The sequence below is a fragment of the Balaenoptera ricei genome, chromosome 9, assembly GCF_028023285.1.
Source record: "Balaenoptera ricei isolate mBalRic1 chromosome 9, mBalRic1.hap2, whole genome shotgun sequence".
Lineage (NCBI taxonomy): Eukaryota > Metazoa > Chordata > Mammalia > Artiodactyla > Balaenopteridae > Balaenoptera > Balaenoptera ricei.
In genome coordinates, this window is record NC_082647.1 from 98,912,763 (window position 1) to 98,928,438 (window position 15,676).

The following is a 15,676-nucleotide window of genomic DNA, read 5'->3' on the forward strand; positions in this document are numbered from 1 at the left end:
TTGTTGAGGCTTGTTTTGTGCCCTAGTACATGGTCAATCATAGAGAATGTTCCATGTGCACTTGAAGGTGTATTTTGCTTTTTTGGTGGATGTAATGTCCTGAAGATATCAATTAAGTCTAATTGTTCTATTGTTAGGTGGCAATACTTTAAAGTCACACTGCCCTAAAAGTTGCTTTTGTTGTTCTCTTGCCTAGAGCAAGGAATACTTACAGGAGTTTTGGAGATTGGAACAACTGAGCAGCCAGGGAAATGGTGAAGGTAGCTCAGGCTACTTCCTTCCTCTTTAATCTCCACCTGGGAATCCAACTGGGAGGTGATTTTAGGGGTGGATTTGTAGAGGATATTGACCCAGATGACTAATACTTGTTTATAGACATATGAGAAATCAGCATCTCTGTGAAGGCAATCAGTTTGCTTTTAAATCCATCTTTACAGTGAAAATAACATTCTTTGTTAAAGGGATTCATGAATGCTAAATCAGGAAAAGTAACAATGAGTTTAAGAATTATTCTGAATATATATTTATATAAAAGCACTGTACTTTATTTAACTCCATACAAAATGTGGCGATTAAGAACATTAAATAGGTTATGAGTTTTATTTTGAAGATCATTAAGTCAGTTTTTAAAATGTAGTGATTTTGCTTTGGTCACATGTTAGCATCTTTTCCTCCTCCTCTGTTACAAGCAGGTGCTATAAACAGCAACTTTCTGGCTTATATCCTTTAGGAGTGAACGGACTTCTCCTTCCAGTCTTACTAATTCTTGAGCTTTATCTTCTAGATATTTTTGATTGTCCTCATATTTTCTTTCTAAATCTGTGGGAGATAAAAAGGTCTGAGCAGTTACACTACTATGATGATCTCAAAATCAAATACTGATCCTCTTTTGCCTATAAGGCTCTATTTAAGTGCTTGAGACAGAGTGAATAGATGTTTACCATTTAAATAAACTAAAAAATTATAAGTCTTAAGTGAAAGAAAAAAAAAATCTACCTTTCAGGAGTTGCAGCTTGCTGTTTGCTTGAGCCAGAAGTGTTTTTGCTTCGTTCTGTAGCAGTTCAGCTTTCCTTCTGGCATCAGCTGACTCTTCAGTTTTTTGGGCAATTATATTTTCTACTTTCTTGTACTTTTCATCAAGTTCACCATCCAGAGTCTGCAGTTCCACATTTTGGCACAAAGAGGTAATAGTGTCAGTAGTTACATTTAAGACTGGTAAACCGTGGCAAGTTTGGATGACATTAACTTGCATGGCAAGCATTCTGAATTAAAGGCCACTACCAAGGGTACTCAGGCTTCAGGCTACCCAACTTGAAACAGTGGAATCAGATACAACATTGACATGATTTTTTAAAATGAAAGACCCTTAAAGACATGTTGGAGTTGTGGGTAGGTCTTTGGGGATTAGTACTTTTCTATGGAGATGTAGGAGGATGCATGGAGGGAGAGTTTGAGAATTAGGGTTTCTCAGAGGTAGGTTTGCCGAGATCCAAATATTTAGAGATCAAAAAAAGCCAATTTTGAAAAAATGGTAAGACCATCTTGATTGTGACTGAATTTAGGGTTGATAGAGACTTGCTATCAGGAAATCAGAGGGAAAAGGCAGATTTAACAAAAGGAAGGAAGGGCAAGATTGTAGCACAAGTGGGGTTAATGTGGGTTTGGAAAAATGGTTGTAATTCTGTTGATATAGGAATTTCATGTCAAGGGGTTTTCTTATTTCTAATGAAATTTAATATTGATGCAAAATATTCTGTAAGAAGACTACTTGGGAGATTTATGCTCTCAGACCTGTAGGAAACTAGACCACAATGAAAAAAGACACATGTGGCAGTAAACTTTACTTATTGTTCTCTTCCCCAAACCATAGGTGTAGGGAAGTCACCTGTATGTAATGCCTAAAAGCTACAGTCGCTTCTAGGAAAAATCTTGACTTCATGTCAGTTTATAGCACCCTACTATTCGTTTAAAAGTTTCAACACTCCTCTGAAAAGTTTAAAAAGGTTTCTTTACATATTTGCTCACAGAAATTCAGAAATTAAATGTGTCTCAAGGATTACTTGGCTTGTAGTGAGAAATTTGGGCTTGAGACTTTTCTCTACAAAACATAGTACCCTCCAGTGAGAAGCAAGAGGTGGTTAATTCCAGATGAGCACAGAAGAGGTGAGATAAGGGTTCCCTACTAGCTGTTGTCTGTTACGAATTCTTTAAGCATTTTCTAGCCTGCTTTGAAAGATTTCTCAAATGGCCAGGTAATTTACTGTTTGCCATAAAGGTCTTCCTAATTGAAATACAAGCTCAATAATGCTTGTTTTAAGCCTTCAGGCCTAAGTTAATTTCATTTTTCTAAACCCTTATCCAAGTTTGGATTTGAGGGCCTACATCACGTGTATGGATACTTTTATATCCACTCCTGTTCTTTTCCATCTGTGTCTCTGAAGACTGCTATTTCAAAACAGGTCACTTGGGATGTTTCTGATGAATAACCATGTTGAGGTCCATGTCCCTTATTCCAAGGAAGGCATGGAGGAGACCAGTTGCTCCTTTATCCACATAGCTGTGAAGTTACAAAGACTTACTTACCTTCTTAACATCTTCTGCACTTTGTTTCACAGTATATACTACTTTTTCAATATATTCTGCCTCTCCAGAGTTCTGGGCAGCTTTCCGCTTAAGTTCTTCCACATTTCTCTCTAGCTCGCTGAGGCGCTGGGAGGCATTGAACAAGGTTTCCTCAGAAGCTGCTGTTTCAGACTCGATCTAAAAGCATCATCATTCAGCAAGTCATTAATTCAAGAAGTGGTAGCAAGTGCTATGACTACAGTGTAGAGGAAGATTTAAAAAGCTATGACATTGCTCTAGAACAAAAGAAATTTCAAGAAAGCTTATATAAAGTGCCCAAGTTTAAAATAGTCTCTGCTACATCTCATATATTAACTTCATTCTTTCAGTACTTCTGCTGGTCTAGGCTGAAATTTTTCTAAAATTTTTCCTTACTGAACCACCTCCAGACAGCTTGATGTATTGAGAAAGCACTTTAAGAACACCTGCAGAGTTTGGCTAAACAGTGTTCACAAAGCAGCAGATGTGAGTAGAGGGATAGCCACACAACTTTCTGAAGTATTATGGGTGGAAAAATTATAACTTCCAGTCAATTTTAGTTTTTTTCTATCAACTGTAAATGTTAAACTCTAGTAGCAGAGGTTACAGTACTTCAGAAACGACATGGAAATCAGGAATGTTAAAACTGAAAAGTTACTATAGGATTGTGAGATGGCATAGGTCTGGGAATGTTACAACTGGAAGCTGTAAGTGCTCAAAATTATTTAGGGAAAAAGTATCTTACCTGGGCAACTAGTGAGGGTCCACGTTTGCTCTCATTTCAAAGTATCAGTACTTTGATCAGTAACCGTTGTTTTTAAAGCTAGCCAAAGTAAGCCTGACCCATAACAGAAGAACCAGTTTCACTGAGCACCTAATTTTTCTGAAAAATGATCTTCAAGGATGGGTCTATTCCACAGAATTACTCTGAATAACAATGTAACTAATGGGTCAGTATATGCATATGCTAGAATTTGTAACTATTTCAAACCAAATGATTCTTGATCTGAGTTCACCCATTAGATAACTTAGAAAACAATTCTTAGGGACTATTCTTACAAGATAACCCTTATAGTTTTAAGTAGGCAAATAGTTTGTGACAAGCTTTCATTAGTGTGGTTTAGGTAAAGGCTCTGTTTTTTCTTACCATTAACCTGAAACATTTCTGCCCACCATTATTAAGTTCCAACAACAAGCCAGATATCACACCTACAATTTGATTAATAGTTTCCATTTTGCTTTTCAAAACAGTCATTTTTTTAAAGTCACTTAAAGTTCATTAACATGTTAACAACACACTGACAAATTTGAAAACCCTAGAGACAGAAAAAACAGTCATTTGAAAGGGTTAGAACGTAGTCTGGTGGGAAAACATAATTTTTCTAAACTTGAACAAGTAGCCTGAAGAAAGGGCCTTAAATTGCTCATAATGTAAGAAAGTGGCTTGGGAACTGTCCGGCTTCATTCTACTGAGAGTAATGGAATAGGGGAAGATGGGCTTTTATCAACTACTGGTAGGGAAAGCAGGCTGAAAAGGCATTTCCCAAGGTTTTAAACATTAGGGGTCATTGGCTTGAGAAGGGGGATAGCAGCAAGTAATAAGAGCATCTAACTTCAAAGTGTATGCTGAGAACAGAAGGAGGGGTTAAATGAGTCATCAGTTTTCTTTACCCAGTTTCATAACAAATGAACTTTCCTAAGATTGGAAGGAATAATTTGCCTCTAGAACTGATTTCTGAAAAGTGAAAAACAGAATTAGTGTGCATTACTTTTAAGAGAGAAGTTTTTAGAATAATGCACTAAATCCATGTGAAAAGTTCTTAGTATCTTTAATATTTGGTAGGCTCTAGGGTATTTTGCTTATAGATTTCCCATGCATTCTGAACAAAAGAGATCATTTAGCTGTAAGAGCTCTATTACGTTCCTCTAAAACTGGGTGTTAGAAGCAGACGTTTTGTGAATGATCACAAAGTTTTTGTTAATGACCATCTATCTCATAAAGCTTGAGGCACCGGTCTTACATGTAGTTGCTTTTGGGCTGCAAAACCTTGCTCTGTTCGTCCTCTGTCTCCAGCCAGAGATGTTCTAAAACTGGATATTAAGTAAGAGTGTGCTTCATACTAAATAGAATCTGTGTGAGTCCTTGAAGGAACAGGAAACACTTTTTATCTTTCTTAGGCTTTCTGTGGGGATGAAAATGAAAGGGGGTTTAATGTTTGTCTTTAGAGTCCTTTTTCTTCCTTGAAAATGACACTTTTAGCACCTTGTGCTATGGGAGTAGTTTAGATTTACTGAAAGGACTCCTTTAATGTTCAATTGTAAGATTTTTCATAGATAACTGTCAAATGCGCTTCTTTTCTGATAAGAGTATATGCGCGTGTGTTTTCTCCCACAGGTAATAATGATTGCAGTCTCTTACCGAAGTTAGCAGGTTCTGGGTTCCTTGGATGTCTTCATCTGCTTGTTTAATTGCCTTCTCTGCTGCAATCTGGGCCTTTTCTGCTTCTTCCAGAGCTTCCTTTACCATGTCTGCAGTGACTTTAACATCTGTTGCACTTTTGCTGAGTAAAAGAATGAGACAGTATATTATATGTGAACATGAAAAAAGTACTTCCTCTCAGAAGAGAGCATTTCTTTTAAAGAAAAGCCTTCCTGAAATGACCCCGAGAGACTCACATGGAGAAATACTTTACTCAATGCTAGATACACAAAGTCCCCCCTAAATGCCATAATACTGTCTTCAGATACCTGGCTCTTTGAGCTTCTTCTAACAGCATCTCAGCTCTGGCAATGTCGGCAGCACTCTGCTGTAGAATGACCTCTACTTGAGAAAGGCTTTCAACTCGTTCACGAATATCTTCTGTCAAGTTCTGTAACTGCCGTGGGGTGCTGGGCATTTCCATTTTCAGTACTTCGTTAGCAACTGCTTCAATGCTGTCCAGGTCAGCACTATCCTCTGTTAAAAGCGAAGATGGTTCAACTCATTCAACCACTTATTGGTCATCTACTATGTGATCAGCATGGTGGGGTTACACCAAGACAAAGGTACTTCCCATTTAAGAGTTTTTAATCTAAGCTGGGGAGATAAGACCTACACACAGGAACAGTACTGCAGACAGTGCGTACTACTGGAGTTGGTTGTAGGCTGGGGTCGTCGGGTAAAACTGTGGAGGGTGAGGAATGGATCAGGTTTTGAAGGATAACAGGATTTGACAGAAGAAAGAACATCTCTGGCTGGAGAGGCAGGATGGGCAGAGCAAGTTATGTGGAAGTTGAGTGAAGCGAATGGTTCAGATTATAGAAAACGATACAGGCCAGGTTAAAAAAGCTGGGTCTTGATTCTAAAAGGCAATGAAAACTTTCAGTTGAGGTTGAAAGATTAGGTAGGAAACTACTGTAAATGCAGATGTGAGTGTTGAAATTCCTAATAAATTATCTGGATTCAGGAAACTACAGAAAGGGAGAAAATCCAGTCAGAAACAAGAGAATCAGGATAGTTGCCTTATCAAAGAAGCCATGGAGTTTCAAATGTCAAATGTGAAAAGAGGTCAAAAAAATACCAGAGTTTAAACTATAAATATGTCATTGATATTTAGGCTTTTTTTTTTTCTTTTAAACTGTGCAAGAACATAAAAATGGAGCCCTAAGGGTTTAAGCACAGGATAATGTATGATTGAATGATGGTTTCCACAGAATATTCCATAAGATATCCTTAGCAAATACTGTTGGCGGCTTAATTAGCCATTCTCCCTTTTTCCTTGCTAACAGCATACTGATTTCACTCAGGTACCAACCTCTAAGGTAAGGTGAGCTTATCAACTCACAGAGTTAAATACTGATTAGCCTGCCAATTACAGTAATCCCTTTCCATTTGTCAGGGACATCTATACATGGGGATGGGACTCATTTCTGGCCAATGAGCTTTATGGAAATGACTTCTCAAAGGCTTCTGGGAAAGATTTCCTCCCTTTAAAAATGATACAACAAAGGAATAGGTGGTCTCTTCTTCCGTTAGCTATTATTGTGTCTTTATGTGAAGTTTGGAACTTTGGCAGCCACCTTGTAACTGGGAGGAGCTAGCCTGAGAGCAAAGCTGATATGCTTAAAATGACAGTAAAGAAAGATGAGAAGTGCATGGATCCTAGAACGATGGAGCTATTCTACTACTGAACTTACTATGTGTTATAATATACATCCGTTTTTTGATTAAGTCCATTTCAGTTGAGAGTTTTCTTTAACTTGCAGCCAAAACTATCCTGACTGGTAACACTCAAACTGTGACCTGCAACATTTATGAGCTGGACCACAAATCCCACAGATTTTCTATTTCTGTACAGAACACTTAAGGTATAGAGCTATGTAACTAACTATAAGTATAATATACTATAAATAATAGGATTACAAAGCTTTGGGGACAATGCCAAAAAAGCTCTACTTCGAATTAAGGTTCTAATCACACATTATATGTAATCTGTAACACGAATTCCAAATTCAGTTCTCATAGTGTATGTTTGACTTCTTGATTTGTTACTTGGGTATCACATCAGGTGTGTCCATATCAGCATAAATTAGAGGTTATTTACATACAGACACATTTAAAAATTTGGAAGTATTTATTCCCTGCAAGATCTACAGCGCAGATTTGAATTATGGCCTCTCAAACACTCTTAAAAAATTGTTGTATATTGCAAGACAGGAAGAAATGTCTAAAAGTAAAATGAAAAAGCTCCTTACGGGTCAGAAAGTTCCTGATTTGCTTGATGAGACTTCTCAGATCCTCATTGCTCCTGTCCACTTTTTCTTTGGTAGCGTTGGTTTTCAACAGGACGTCTTGAGCATTCTGCTTTGCCTCATCTGCCCTCAGTTTTGCTTCAGAGACCTATGTATGCGGAATAAAATACCCATGGAACAGTGTCACTCTTTCTAAAACGGACGAGAATATTATAAATGGTCCAGAAAATGACGTCAAAAAACTTAAGTATTTGGAGTCACGGCTTTTAGAAACAAACATCTCCCATTCAACCATATTATATTCTTGTATAGACAAAGTATTAACTATACCCATTCCTATACAACAGTCTTACCTAGCTAGGGCTAGCATATAACATTTTTTTCTAGTTGTTTTTAATTCCTCCAAAACATTTGGTGGTGTATAAGATGTTCTTTAGTCTCTTTCTCAGGTACCAACCTACATACTTCAGTTAACATGAAGTTAATACTTCATGTCACTTCAGAAGAATAAAGGCTCAATTGAAATAACAGCTGGAGGTATTCATAACCCTAGACCCATAGTTAGTAACATGGTTATTTCAAATTATTGTGAGAAACAAGCAGGTTCTTAAACCATCTGTGAATAAAACCTCCTCCTCTCTTTCCCTGACCTCACAAAAACTTAGGCCTTTTCGTTTTAGTCAGCACTTGGAATTGATTTGTCCCATTCAGCTCCTCCAGTCCATAACGGAAAGCAAACAAAACAGCCCCTCCGTGGAATTACCATCTTGGAGAGCCGTTCCACCTCAGCCAGGGCACTCAGGACATCTCGGTCGAAGTCCATGGCTTTCTGCCAGGCGCCGCGTGCGGCAGCAACCAGCCCGCCACAGCCAGGCCCCCCACACTGCTTCTGTCCTTCGTCGGTTCTGCAGTTTGGGCCGCCACATTCGGTCTCGGAACAGGAGGCTCCTGGAGGTGTTCCACACGTCTGCAGCGAGCCAAGGAACAAGCACGGGGTGCAGAGTGAGGCCGCTGCAGCCGACAGCTGTGCTGGGCCTGGGTGGCCTCAGTGAGGGTGCTTGAAAACAGTGTTCAGGATAGAGCAGAGCAGAGAGCTCAGGGGTGAGCTAACCTGCTTATTTCCAAGGAAACAATGATTTACAGCCCTGCATCAATACCTTCTACCCTAATGAACTGGAATGCCATATGGGTTCTGTGCAGGGTGCAAATGTTATCTGCTCCATCAAGCTGAAGTCGGCCAATGTGAAAGTCAAAGAATGTGTCCCGTCCCCTTTTCTCCTAACTGGTAGGGTTTACCAAAAAAAAAGTATTGAGAACCTTCTTTAGACCTAGCACCATGTTAACTGTTTTGGTGAAAAGGGTGATATAAAAGGCCCATTATCGGGCCTTTTAGTAATTTCCCATCGAGTAAGGAGGACAGGATCATTCTAGGTAAAACAGCCAAGAATAGGTCAGATGCTGCAAGTACGAAGGAAAGCAGGCAAAGCAGAGACCACTGAGTATTGTAGTTTGGGAAGGAGAGTTGGCTAGTGGGATTTGAGCAGGGGAAGTGGGGGAACATTCCACATGGGAGAGGAAGAGAGAAGACAAAGGTACGGGTATAACTTTTCCAAATAACCTCCCAACAGCCCTGCCAGACTCCTCCTTTCTTATCTACCAGAAACTTCCAAAGACCAGGGCTTGGTTGTAGAATATACACAGGAAATTGATAAATTACAAGATTGCTATGTGATGGAAAAGGCTGAGCAGGAAGAAAAATTACATGCAGAGCTATCCTTTTGTGGAAAATGGTCATGTTGAAAAGAGGCAAAAGCTATACTACAGTGAAAAACAGTTAACAGGATATTCCCAAACAAGTACTCCTTTTAATAAGTAGAAAAGTAGTTTTTGAATAAATACAGTCAACTGTTTAACCTAATAGTTTTGTAGTAATTATAATCCCATTATATCTCAAAATAATGTGTCTGGTTTACAGCACATAAAAAGCTTCAGAAAATAACGTTTATTCCACATGCTGTACAAGAACATGAGCCTTAATCAAGAAGAGGTGCGTTAAGACCTTAGGGATGCTTTCTAAAAACTATCTGACAGCACACTAGAAGATCTGTTTTATTTCAGCAGCCTGGCAGGCTTAAAAAAAACCCAGCATGGGTGTAACTAAATATACACAAAGACAAAGAACCAAAGGTACTTGAAAAGCACAAAGGAGCAAAAATCTTTCTACAGGATAAGCGGTGGTATAGACTCTATAAAGGGAACTCTCACAGGATCATTAACACACACACAGAGTGGGAGATGGAAGGGGCATAGGCAGTTCCTAGGCCACGCCCCTGACGGAAGGCAGGCCCAGGGCAGGGCTCCCGCTCCCGTGGCCAGAGGCACCCGCTGCAGCCACCCGCTCCCAAGACACCCTCTGCTGCAGAGCAAACATCCTTTAGCATGCTTATCTGCTTTGCATTGTAGTTTGGAGAGATTTCGTTTGTGATGACTAGTTTTTAATTAGAATTTATAAGGAAGGAGCCAATATACCGAAAGGAAGGAAGACAGATTTGGCATTTCACACTCGCGTGTCATGGCTTTGTCTCAGGTGCGATTACACATTGATCTAGGCCTCTTTCTCTATTAAAGAAATGGTGACAGGAGATCTCCTAACTCCTTATTTCCATTAGATGCCATCAAGTTTCCTAAGATAATGAAAATATAACCTTGTAGGCATTAATTATAAAGCACAGTGTGTTTTCGTCTATTTTGGAGAAGGCGGGCGGGGGGAAGGCCGAGAGGGCGGGGGACTGTTACTAAGACAAAATTGTAGTGAAGCCTGAACTCACAGCTTCCTAGGAACCCACCTTCCCCCTTGTACTGACCCTCTGTTCTAAGCTAAGAGAGCAGAAGCCTTATAAAATAAAGGTACAGTATATAAAAACATCCTCCAAAGTCTCTCAGATAGGTATTCTTCCATGAAAAACAATAAGGGAGCAAGAGGAAGAAACAGGCTTAGTTTGGCTTTTTTTGGCTTTCTGCCTGATTTTCATTGAACTCACTACTCAAATTTCATTTGGCTTCAGAGTTACTTTTTAAAAGCTTCTGGGAAATGAATCCACTTCCTAGGCTGGTCTTCACTAGGTAAAGTTACTGGGACAAAGGAGCATTTTAACTAACACCCACCCACCCATGAAAAAACATTCTTTAGCGCCCTTTAATTTTTTTAAGAAGTCTCCCAGAATGATTCTCAATTGCTCCACTGAGATGGAGTTTGCACTTCAAATCAAAACAGAGTAAAAAATGTCCACAGTATAAAAAGGATCCAGTTTAGATAAGAAGGCAGTGACTCAATTCAGCAGCCTTGGGATAGTAGTCCTGATTCTTGGTTGTACCAGAGAAACCTCTAGGAGAGAGGAAGGTTGGAAACCCACACACTGTTGTGTTTAATCTGGCTCGGTCACGGATAACCCAGACTGTGGGCCAGAGACTGAGCCCGGGAGTTTCCCTCCTGCTGACTCATTTGCAAAGTGGACAATGTTAAAGACAAAGCAGGGTGTTTTTTCTCCTGTAGCATGGCAGTTTGGCCTTGAGGCCAAACCCTCAAACCTTACCATTTCGGCAGCAGCTGAAAGGTCGAGACTTTGTAGTTTGCCTGCCAGTTCATCCAGAAGGCGTGCCTGCTCCTCCTGTTTTTCCCTGAACTGGGACTCTTGCTCCAACATCAAGCCTTCCACTCTGTCCCGAGTGCGGGCCGACTGCTCCACAGCGCCCCTGGAATCTGTGGTGGAGGCGTTCACGCGCTCCTCTGCCTCGAGAGACATCTGGAAATACTTGGTGATGCTGTCCACGGCGCCTAGGGCATGAAATGAAATTGCCCATAGTTAACCCCCTTGTACTCGATCTCCCCATCAAGCAACGGCTGTATTTCCCGTCTAAACTGACCATATGGTTTTGTTTTAAAATTCAAGGAATAAAATCTTTATGAAGAAATACAACTTTCCTCTCATGATCAATGAATACACTTTGTCCCGTTAGCACCTAACTCTGGCTCTGGAGGACGCCAAACATCTGGATTAGAAAATTAAGTCAATCATGCAGATGTTGTTCCCACACACAGGCAAGCGTCCAGTTCTTTCTAAATAGCTGGTGTCAGGCAGCCTGTAGATTACATGTCCAGATGATTTTTCCCTTTTCTCAGTTATTTAACTATTTAGATCCACTAAAATGGCTAATACTATATACATAAAACAGCCTGACGTGTTTTGGCTTTAAGGATCTAGCCAAAAAAATAAGCAATCATGCATAAAGCAGGATGGATAGGGTGATGTGACACATTTTTAACTTTCTTTTGCTGTGGGGAGGGAAGGTCCCATAATACGGCCTACAATACCAATAAACGATTTGTAAATGTGATTTCCTGACCAAGTAACATTCTTGAATATAAAATGATGTGCAGAAGTATCAACTTAATTTCTTAACTTTTTACAAGAGCCCGTTTCTAAGAGAAGCCAAGGGGGTAAACCACTAACTGGAAAAAAAATTAAAAAATCAGGAAACACATGCCATTCTAATGCAACAACCACTGCTCGCTCCACGCAACCCCTTCTGTGCCCCGCGTCCCATGTTTGTAAAATGGGGACTTCAATCCTCATTTGTGCCAGAGTCTCAATGAGAAAAAGCTTTAAAATGACTACAAAGCACTTAATTTTCTTCTGAAAGTGCTCTATTAAAAGGTTAGGAGGGAGATGCAAGAGGGAAGAGATATGGGAACATATGTATAACTGATTCACTTTGTTATAAAGCAGAAACTAACACACCATTGTAAAGCAATTATACTTCAATAAAGATGTTTTAAAAAATAAAAAAAATAAAAGGTTAGACAGGTGGTAAAATCCATTGCCCAGGATTAAGTATTTGCACAAAAAAATGCTCACCCCGAATATCTGAATTTTTGATAAATTCCAGTTGTTCAGCAAGCTCTTTCACTGTGTTATCCAGGCTTTCCGCTTCTGTCTGTAGAGCATCTAGTTCTCTGGCCGTGCTGTTGTTTTGCGTAGCTGTGTCAGATAAATTTACTTCCACCTGAGCCATCTTTTCTGTAATATCTTTGGTTAGTTTCCTGTAAAGAGGAGGGCAAATTTACTTAAGGAAAATAAACTAAAGGGAAAACTTGAAGTGTCAATTTTACATTTTCTACTAATACTTTATCCATTACTCTGTAATTTCAGACCGATTCAGTAGTCTGTAATAATTTATCTTTAAGTACTGGTTTTATTCTTATCATTAAGAGACTATGTTAAATCTAATAATTTTTCTTTCTTCAAGACTTTGAAGAAAAACACAGCAGCACCACTCAGCTGTGTTGTGGCGGATGGACTACAGGAGGGATTCCGAATGTCTGATGTAACATGAGCACAGATCCAGAGCATGGAATACCAGCTCTGTACATAAGCAGCTTCAAGCCCATACAATCCCACAAACTTGAAAGATGTGACTCCAGTGTACAATTATGCCTCCCAGCCACCCACCAAAAATGCTCTCATGTGAACCTCAGGGATCTCCTTCAAGATGGGACATTCAGAAAGCAAGCCCCACCGCCACCAGGAAGACAGTGGGAGCAACCCAAAGGAGCTTTTCATACCCGACCCCCTTCAAGCCACGTCCCATCAAAGGAGCCTCCTCCTTCCACCAACAAAGCAACCCTTTTGTTTTTCCTGAGAAAGAAGGTAGTACCAGTAAGAATGGAATATGATAACCATTTAGCTTTCACAATATTTCATTTGGAATCTAAACCCAACTGCATTTTGTTCTGTATCTTCCTGTCTCCAAAGCTGTACTTTAGGCATCTATTTGTAAATTACTCGTATATACAGTGTGCATGTGTGTATGTATCTCAAAGAAAGGAATATTTGAGAAGACCTTACCCCTGGGTATCACCTAACTGCGTATTATTGTCTTCTCAGGAATATAATCGTACAAAAAACTGGGAAAATGCAGAGATGCTGAAAGGTTGGGGGCCAATCGAAAAATGATGTTTAAGGCTGAGAGAATACCATGACCCAACTCAAAGAAAAAGTGCTTAAAAGGATTTCGGGTTAAATTACATTTTGTAAACCTGATGGCTGTTTTCCTGAGGCTAGTTTCTTTTTTTTCAGTGCTTTGCTTTTATTAATCGGTTGATTCACAGAAGGCTTTCATTTCTCCTCAGGTCTCGTACAATGTTATAATTTTACAAAGTCAAATCTCACATTGTATATTTGTAAATAACGCCCCTTTGGATCCTAGACCACGTGTCCTTGGATACTGTGTTGAAAAAAGATTGATGAAATTGGTGTTCCCGAGGTGATTACAATCTGTCTGATTAGGTGAAGAGTGACGGTAGGACCAGGGCTGTTTGAGGAGTGTAGTCGCTCTTCTGGCAGGCTCTTGATGGATACCAGATTTTCTTGTTTTCCCTTAAGGTGCATGACACCCAGGCCAAAGAAATCATTTCCTAAATGGGCTTGCACTCAGACCAGGGCCTTCCACAGCTCGTTATCGCTACATGCGAGAAGGCTGAGCTGTACCACGGTCTTTTTAATGAGGTTAAATTTCTCACTAAGTGCATTATGGCCCCGCATCAGACATCGCCTAACACCCTGGTCAACCGCATGATCTTGGCCGTGAGATCTGAGGCTTGAAATCAAGGGACTAGTTACTTTAAATCTAGAAGGTCTAGGAAGGACCTCCTACAAGGTACTTGAGCCAATGTCAGCGGTCAGCTTCCTGCTTCTCATACACAGCACTGAGATGAAAAGGCCATCTCACTTCTTAGAGATGCTGATTAAAAGTCCCATCACACAAAAATGTTACCGTAGTTCTGTCATGATATAATATCGCCTTAATGTATAGGACTTAGCCATGAAACAACAACCCCCTTGCTCATGCCAAATGGTGAGTCTACAATAAAAACCCATAGCATTTGGGGAAACACAAATGCTTCATACCCTTTCCTGTTTTGTCCTTTAGCTTAGACCTTATTCTGTTTTGGGTCGGGGCGGGGGGGTGGTCCTTTTTGGCAAAGGGAGTTGGAATGTTTGAGAGCAGGAAAGATGACTGGCTGGGAGAAATGGGAGAAAAAAATGGGAGAAAAAAATGGGAGTAAGTTCAGCATCACTTTGCTCAATTCTCTCTGCTTCCACTGGCAAAATACACGCTCTCCAATTAGATGATTACCCAGAGAAGGGCTAAGAAGAGGAATTTTCATCACAGAGAATTTGTTATAATTAGATGAATGAAGCACTGCTCTAGTGGACCAACAGCTGAGCAGTGGAAATAGCCTAGAAATAGGAGTCTTATTTGTGGTAATGGACTTTCCCTGGTAGTAGCAAAACATATAACAACAATTCATACTGTTTTGTGTAATTACCTTACCATTTCATAGATCAATCCTTTTGTTACTCCGTCAGGGAAAGGTAAATACTATCCTCCCCTCCCCCGCAGGAGAGAAGAGAGAGGCTTAGAAATGAGCGAGTCATTCAAGTTCACAAGCCTAGCAAGTAACCCAGCTGTGACTCTGGTATGGATCCTTTGTCTCTGAATCCAGCATCCTGGCCATTCTACTGCCCGAGAGTACCGTTTGCAGAGAAGAGTGCTGAATGTAACGTTCACACATTTTGCACTGCAGTCTCTGCAACTCTGGTCCCCAACAATGAGCCAGCGTCCACTCACCCCCATGCCCAGAGCAGCGACTGCTGGAAAACGAATGGCCCAGTTACCCGTTTTCACTCACAGCACTAACCACGCCTCCTGGTGGAAGGGCCACGCTGTGGATTCATCAAGTGGAAACAGCATCGTGAGCTGTTAGTCTGGTTCATCAGCTACTTACTCTGCTTCCTCAAAGAGGTTCCCGACGTTCTTCAGCGGCTCGGCAGCTGGGCTCTGGGCCAGGACATCTCTGATCTCGTTGACTCTCTTCTCCACCGAGTCCACAGTGTCCCGGTAAGGCCCAATCACGCCACTGATCTTCAAGGCCTTGGCTTTCTCCAGGAACTTCTGGGTCCTGTTGGTCAACTCAGCGACGATCACGTCCCAGAGAGCGAAGCACTGGTGGCAGGGCACGCAGTCGGGGGCGGCGCCCGAGTGCCCCCGAGTGCACTTGTCGCAGCGTGGGCCCTCCACACCCTCGACGCAGACACACTGGCCGGTGGGCTGGTCACACTGCGGTGTCTCGACGCCCCCGGGGTCGCAGTCACAGGCTGGAAGGGAGACGGCAGTGCTGGCTGAGCTACTAGAGCCCCAGCCTCAGCGACTTGGCAGTTAGAATCCTCAGTCACCGTTACAGTGGGAAGGTTTGTAAATGGTCCACGACAGTTTACCAGCG

The 15,676-nt window shown here is 40.9% G+C and overlaps 2 protein-coding genes across 8 annotated transcripts in view; one reads left to right on the forward strand and one right to left on the reverse strand.

Annotated features, from left to right (window-relative positions):
• The window catches only part of DLD (dihydrolipoamide dehydrogenase), a 52,853-nt gene extending 38,563 nt beyond the window's left edge, over nucleotides 1-14,290 (forward strand). For 3 of the 6 annotated variants that reach the window (XR_009505097.1, XR_009505098.1, XR_009505101.1), the window contains exons 15-16: nucleotides 4,997-5,646; nucleotides 12,640-14,290. The gene's annotated coding sequence lies outside the window, so the exon portion shown is untranslated. The remainder of the gene's footprint in view (nucleotides 1-4,996; nucleotides 5,647-12,639) is intronic. The other 3 variants (XR_009505099.1, XR_009505100.1, XM_059934187.1) reach the window with 1 other exon arrangement.
• The window catches only part of LAMB1 (laminin subunit beta 1), a 76,219-nt gene continuing 61,062 nt past the window's right edge, over nucleotides 520-15,676 (reverse strand). For both annotated transcript variants that reach the window (XM_059934183.1, XM_059934184.1), the window contains exons 25-34: nucleotides 15,182-15,551; nucleotides 12,249-12,433; nucleotides 10,926-11,167; nucleotides 8,096-8,299; nucleotides 7,336-7,480; nucleotides 5,350-5,557; nucleotides 5,021-5,162; nucleotides 2,584-2,760; nucleotides 997-1,156; nucleotides 520-819 (exon numbers count right to left, since the gene is read on the reverse strand). In XM_059934183.1, coding sequence (XP_059790166.1) covers nucleotides 683-819; nucleotides 997-1,156; nucleotides 2,584-2,760; nucleotides 5,021-5,162; nucleotides 5,350-5,557; nucleotides 7,336-7,480; nucleotides 8,096-8,299; nucleotides 10,926-11,167; nucleotides 12,249-12,433; nucleotides 15,182-15,551 — 1,970 coding nt within the window. In that variant the 3' untranslated portion in view covers nucleotides 520-682. The remainder of the gene's footprint in view (nucleotides 820-996; nucleotides 1,157-2,583; nucleotides 2,761-5,020; nucleotides 5,163-5,349; nucleotides 5,558-7,335; nucleotides 7,481-8,095; nucleotides 8,300-10,925; nucleotides 11,168-12,248; nucleotides 12,434-15,181; nucleotides 15,552-15,676) is intronic.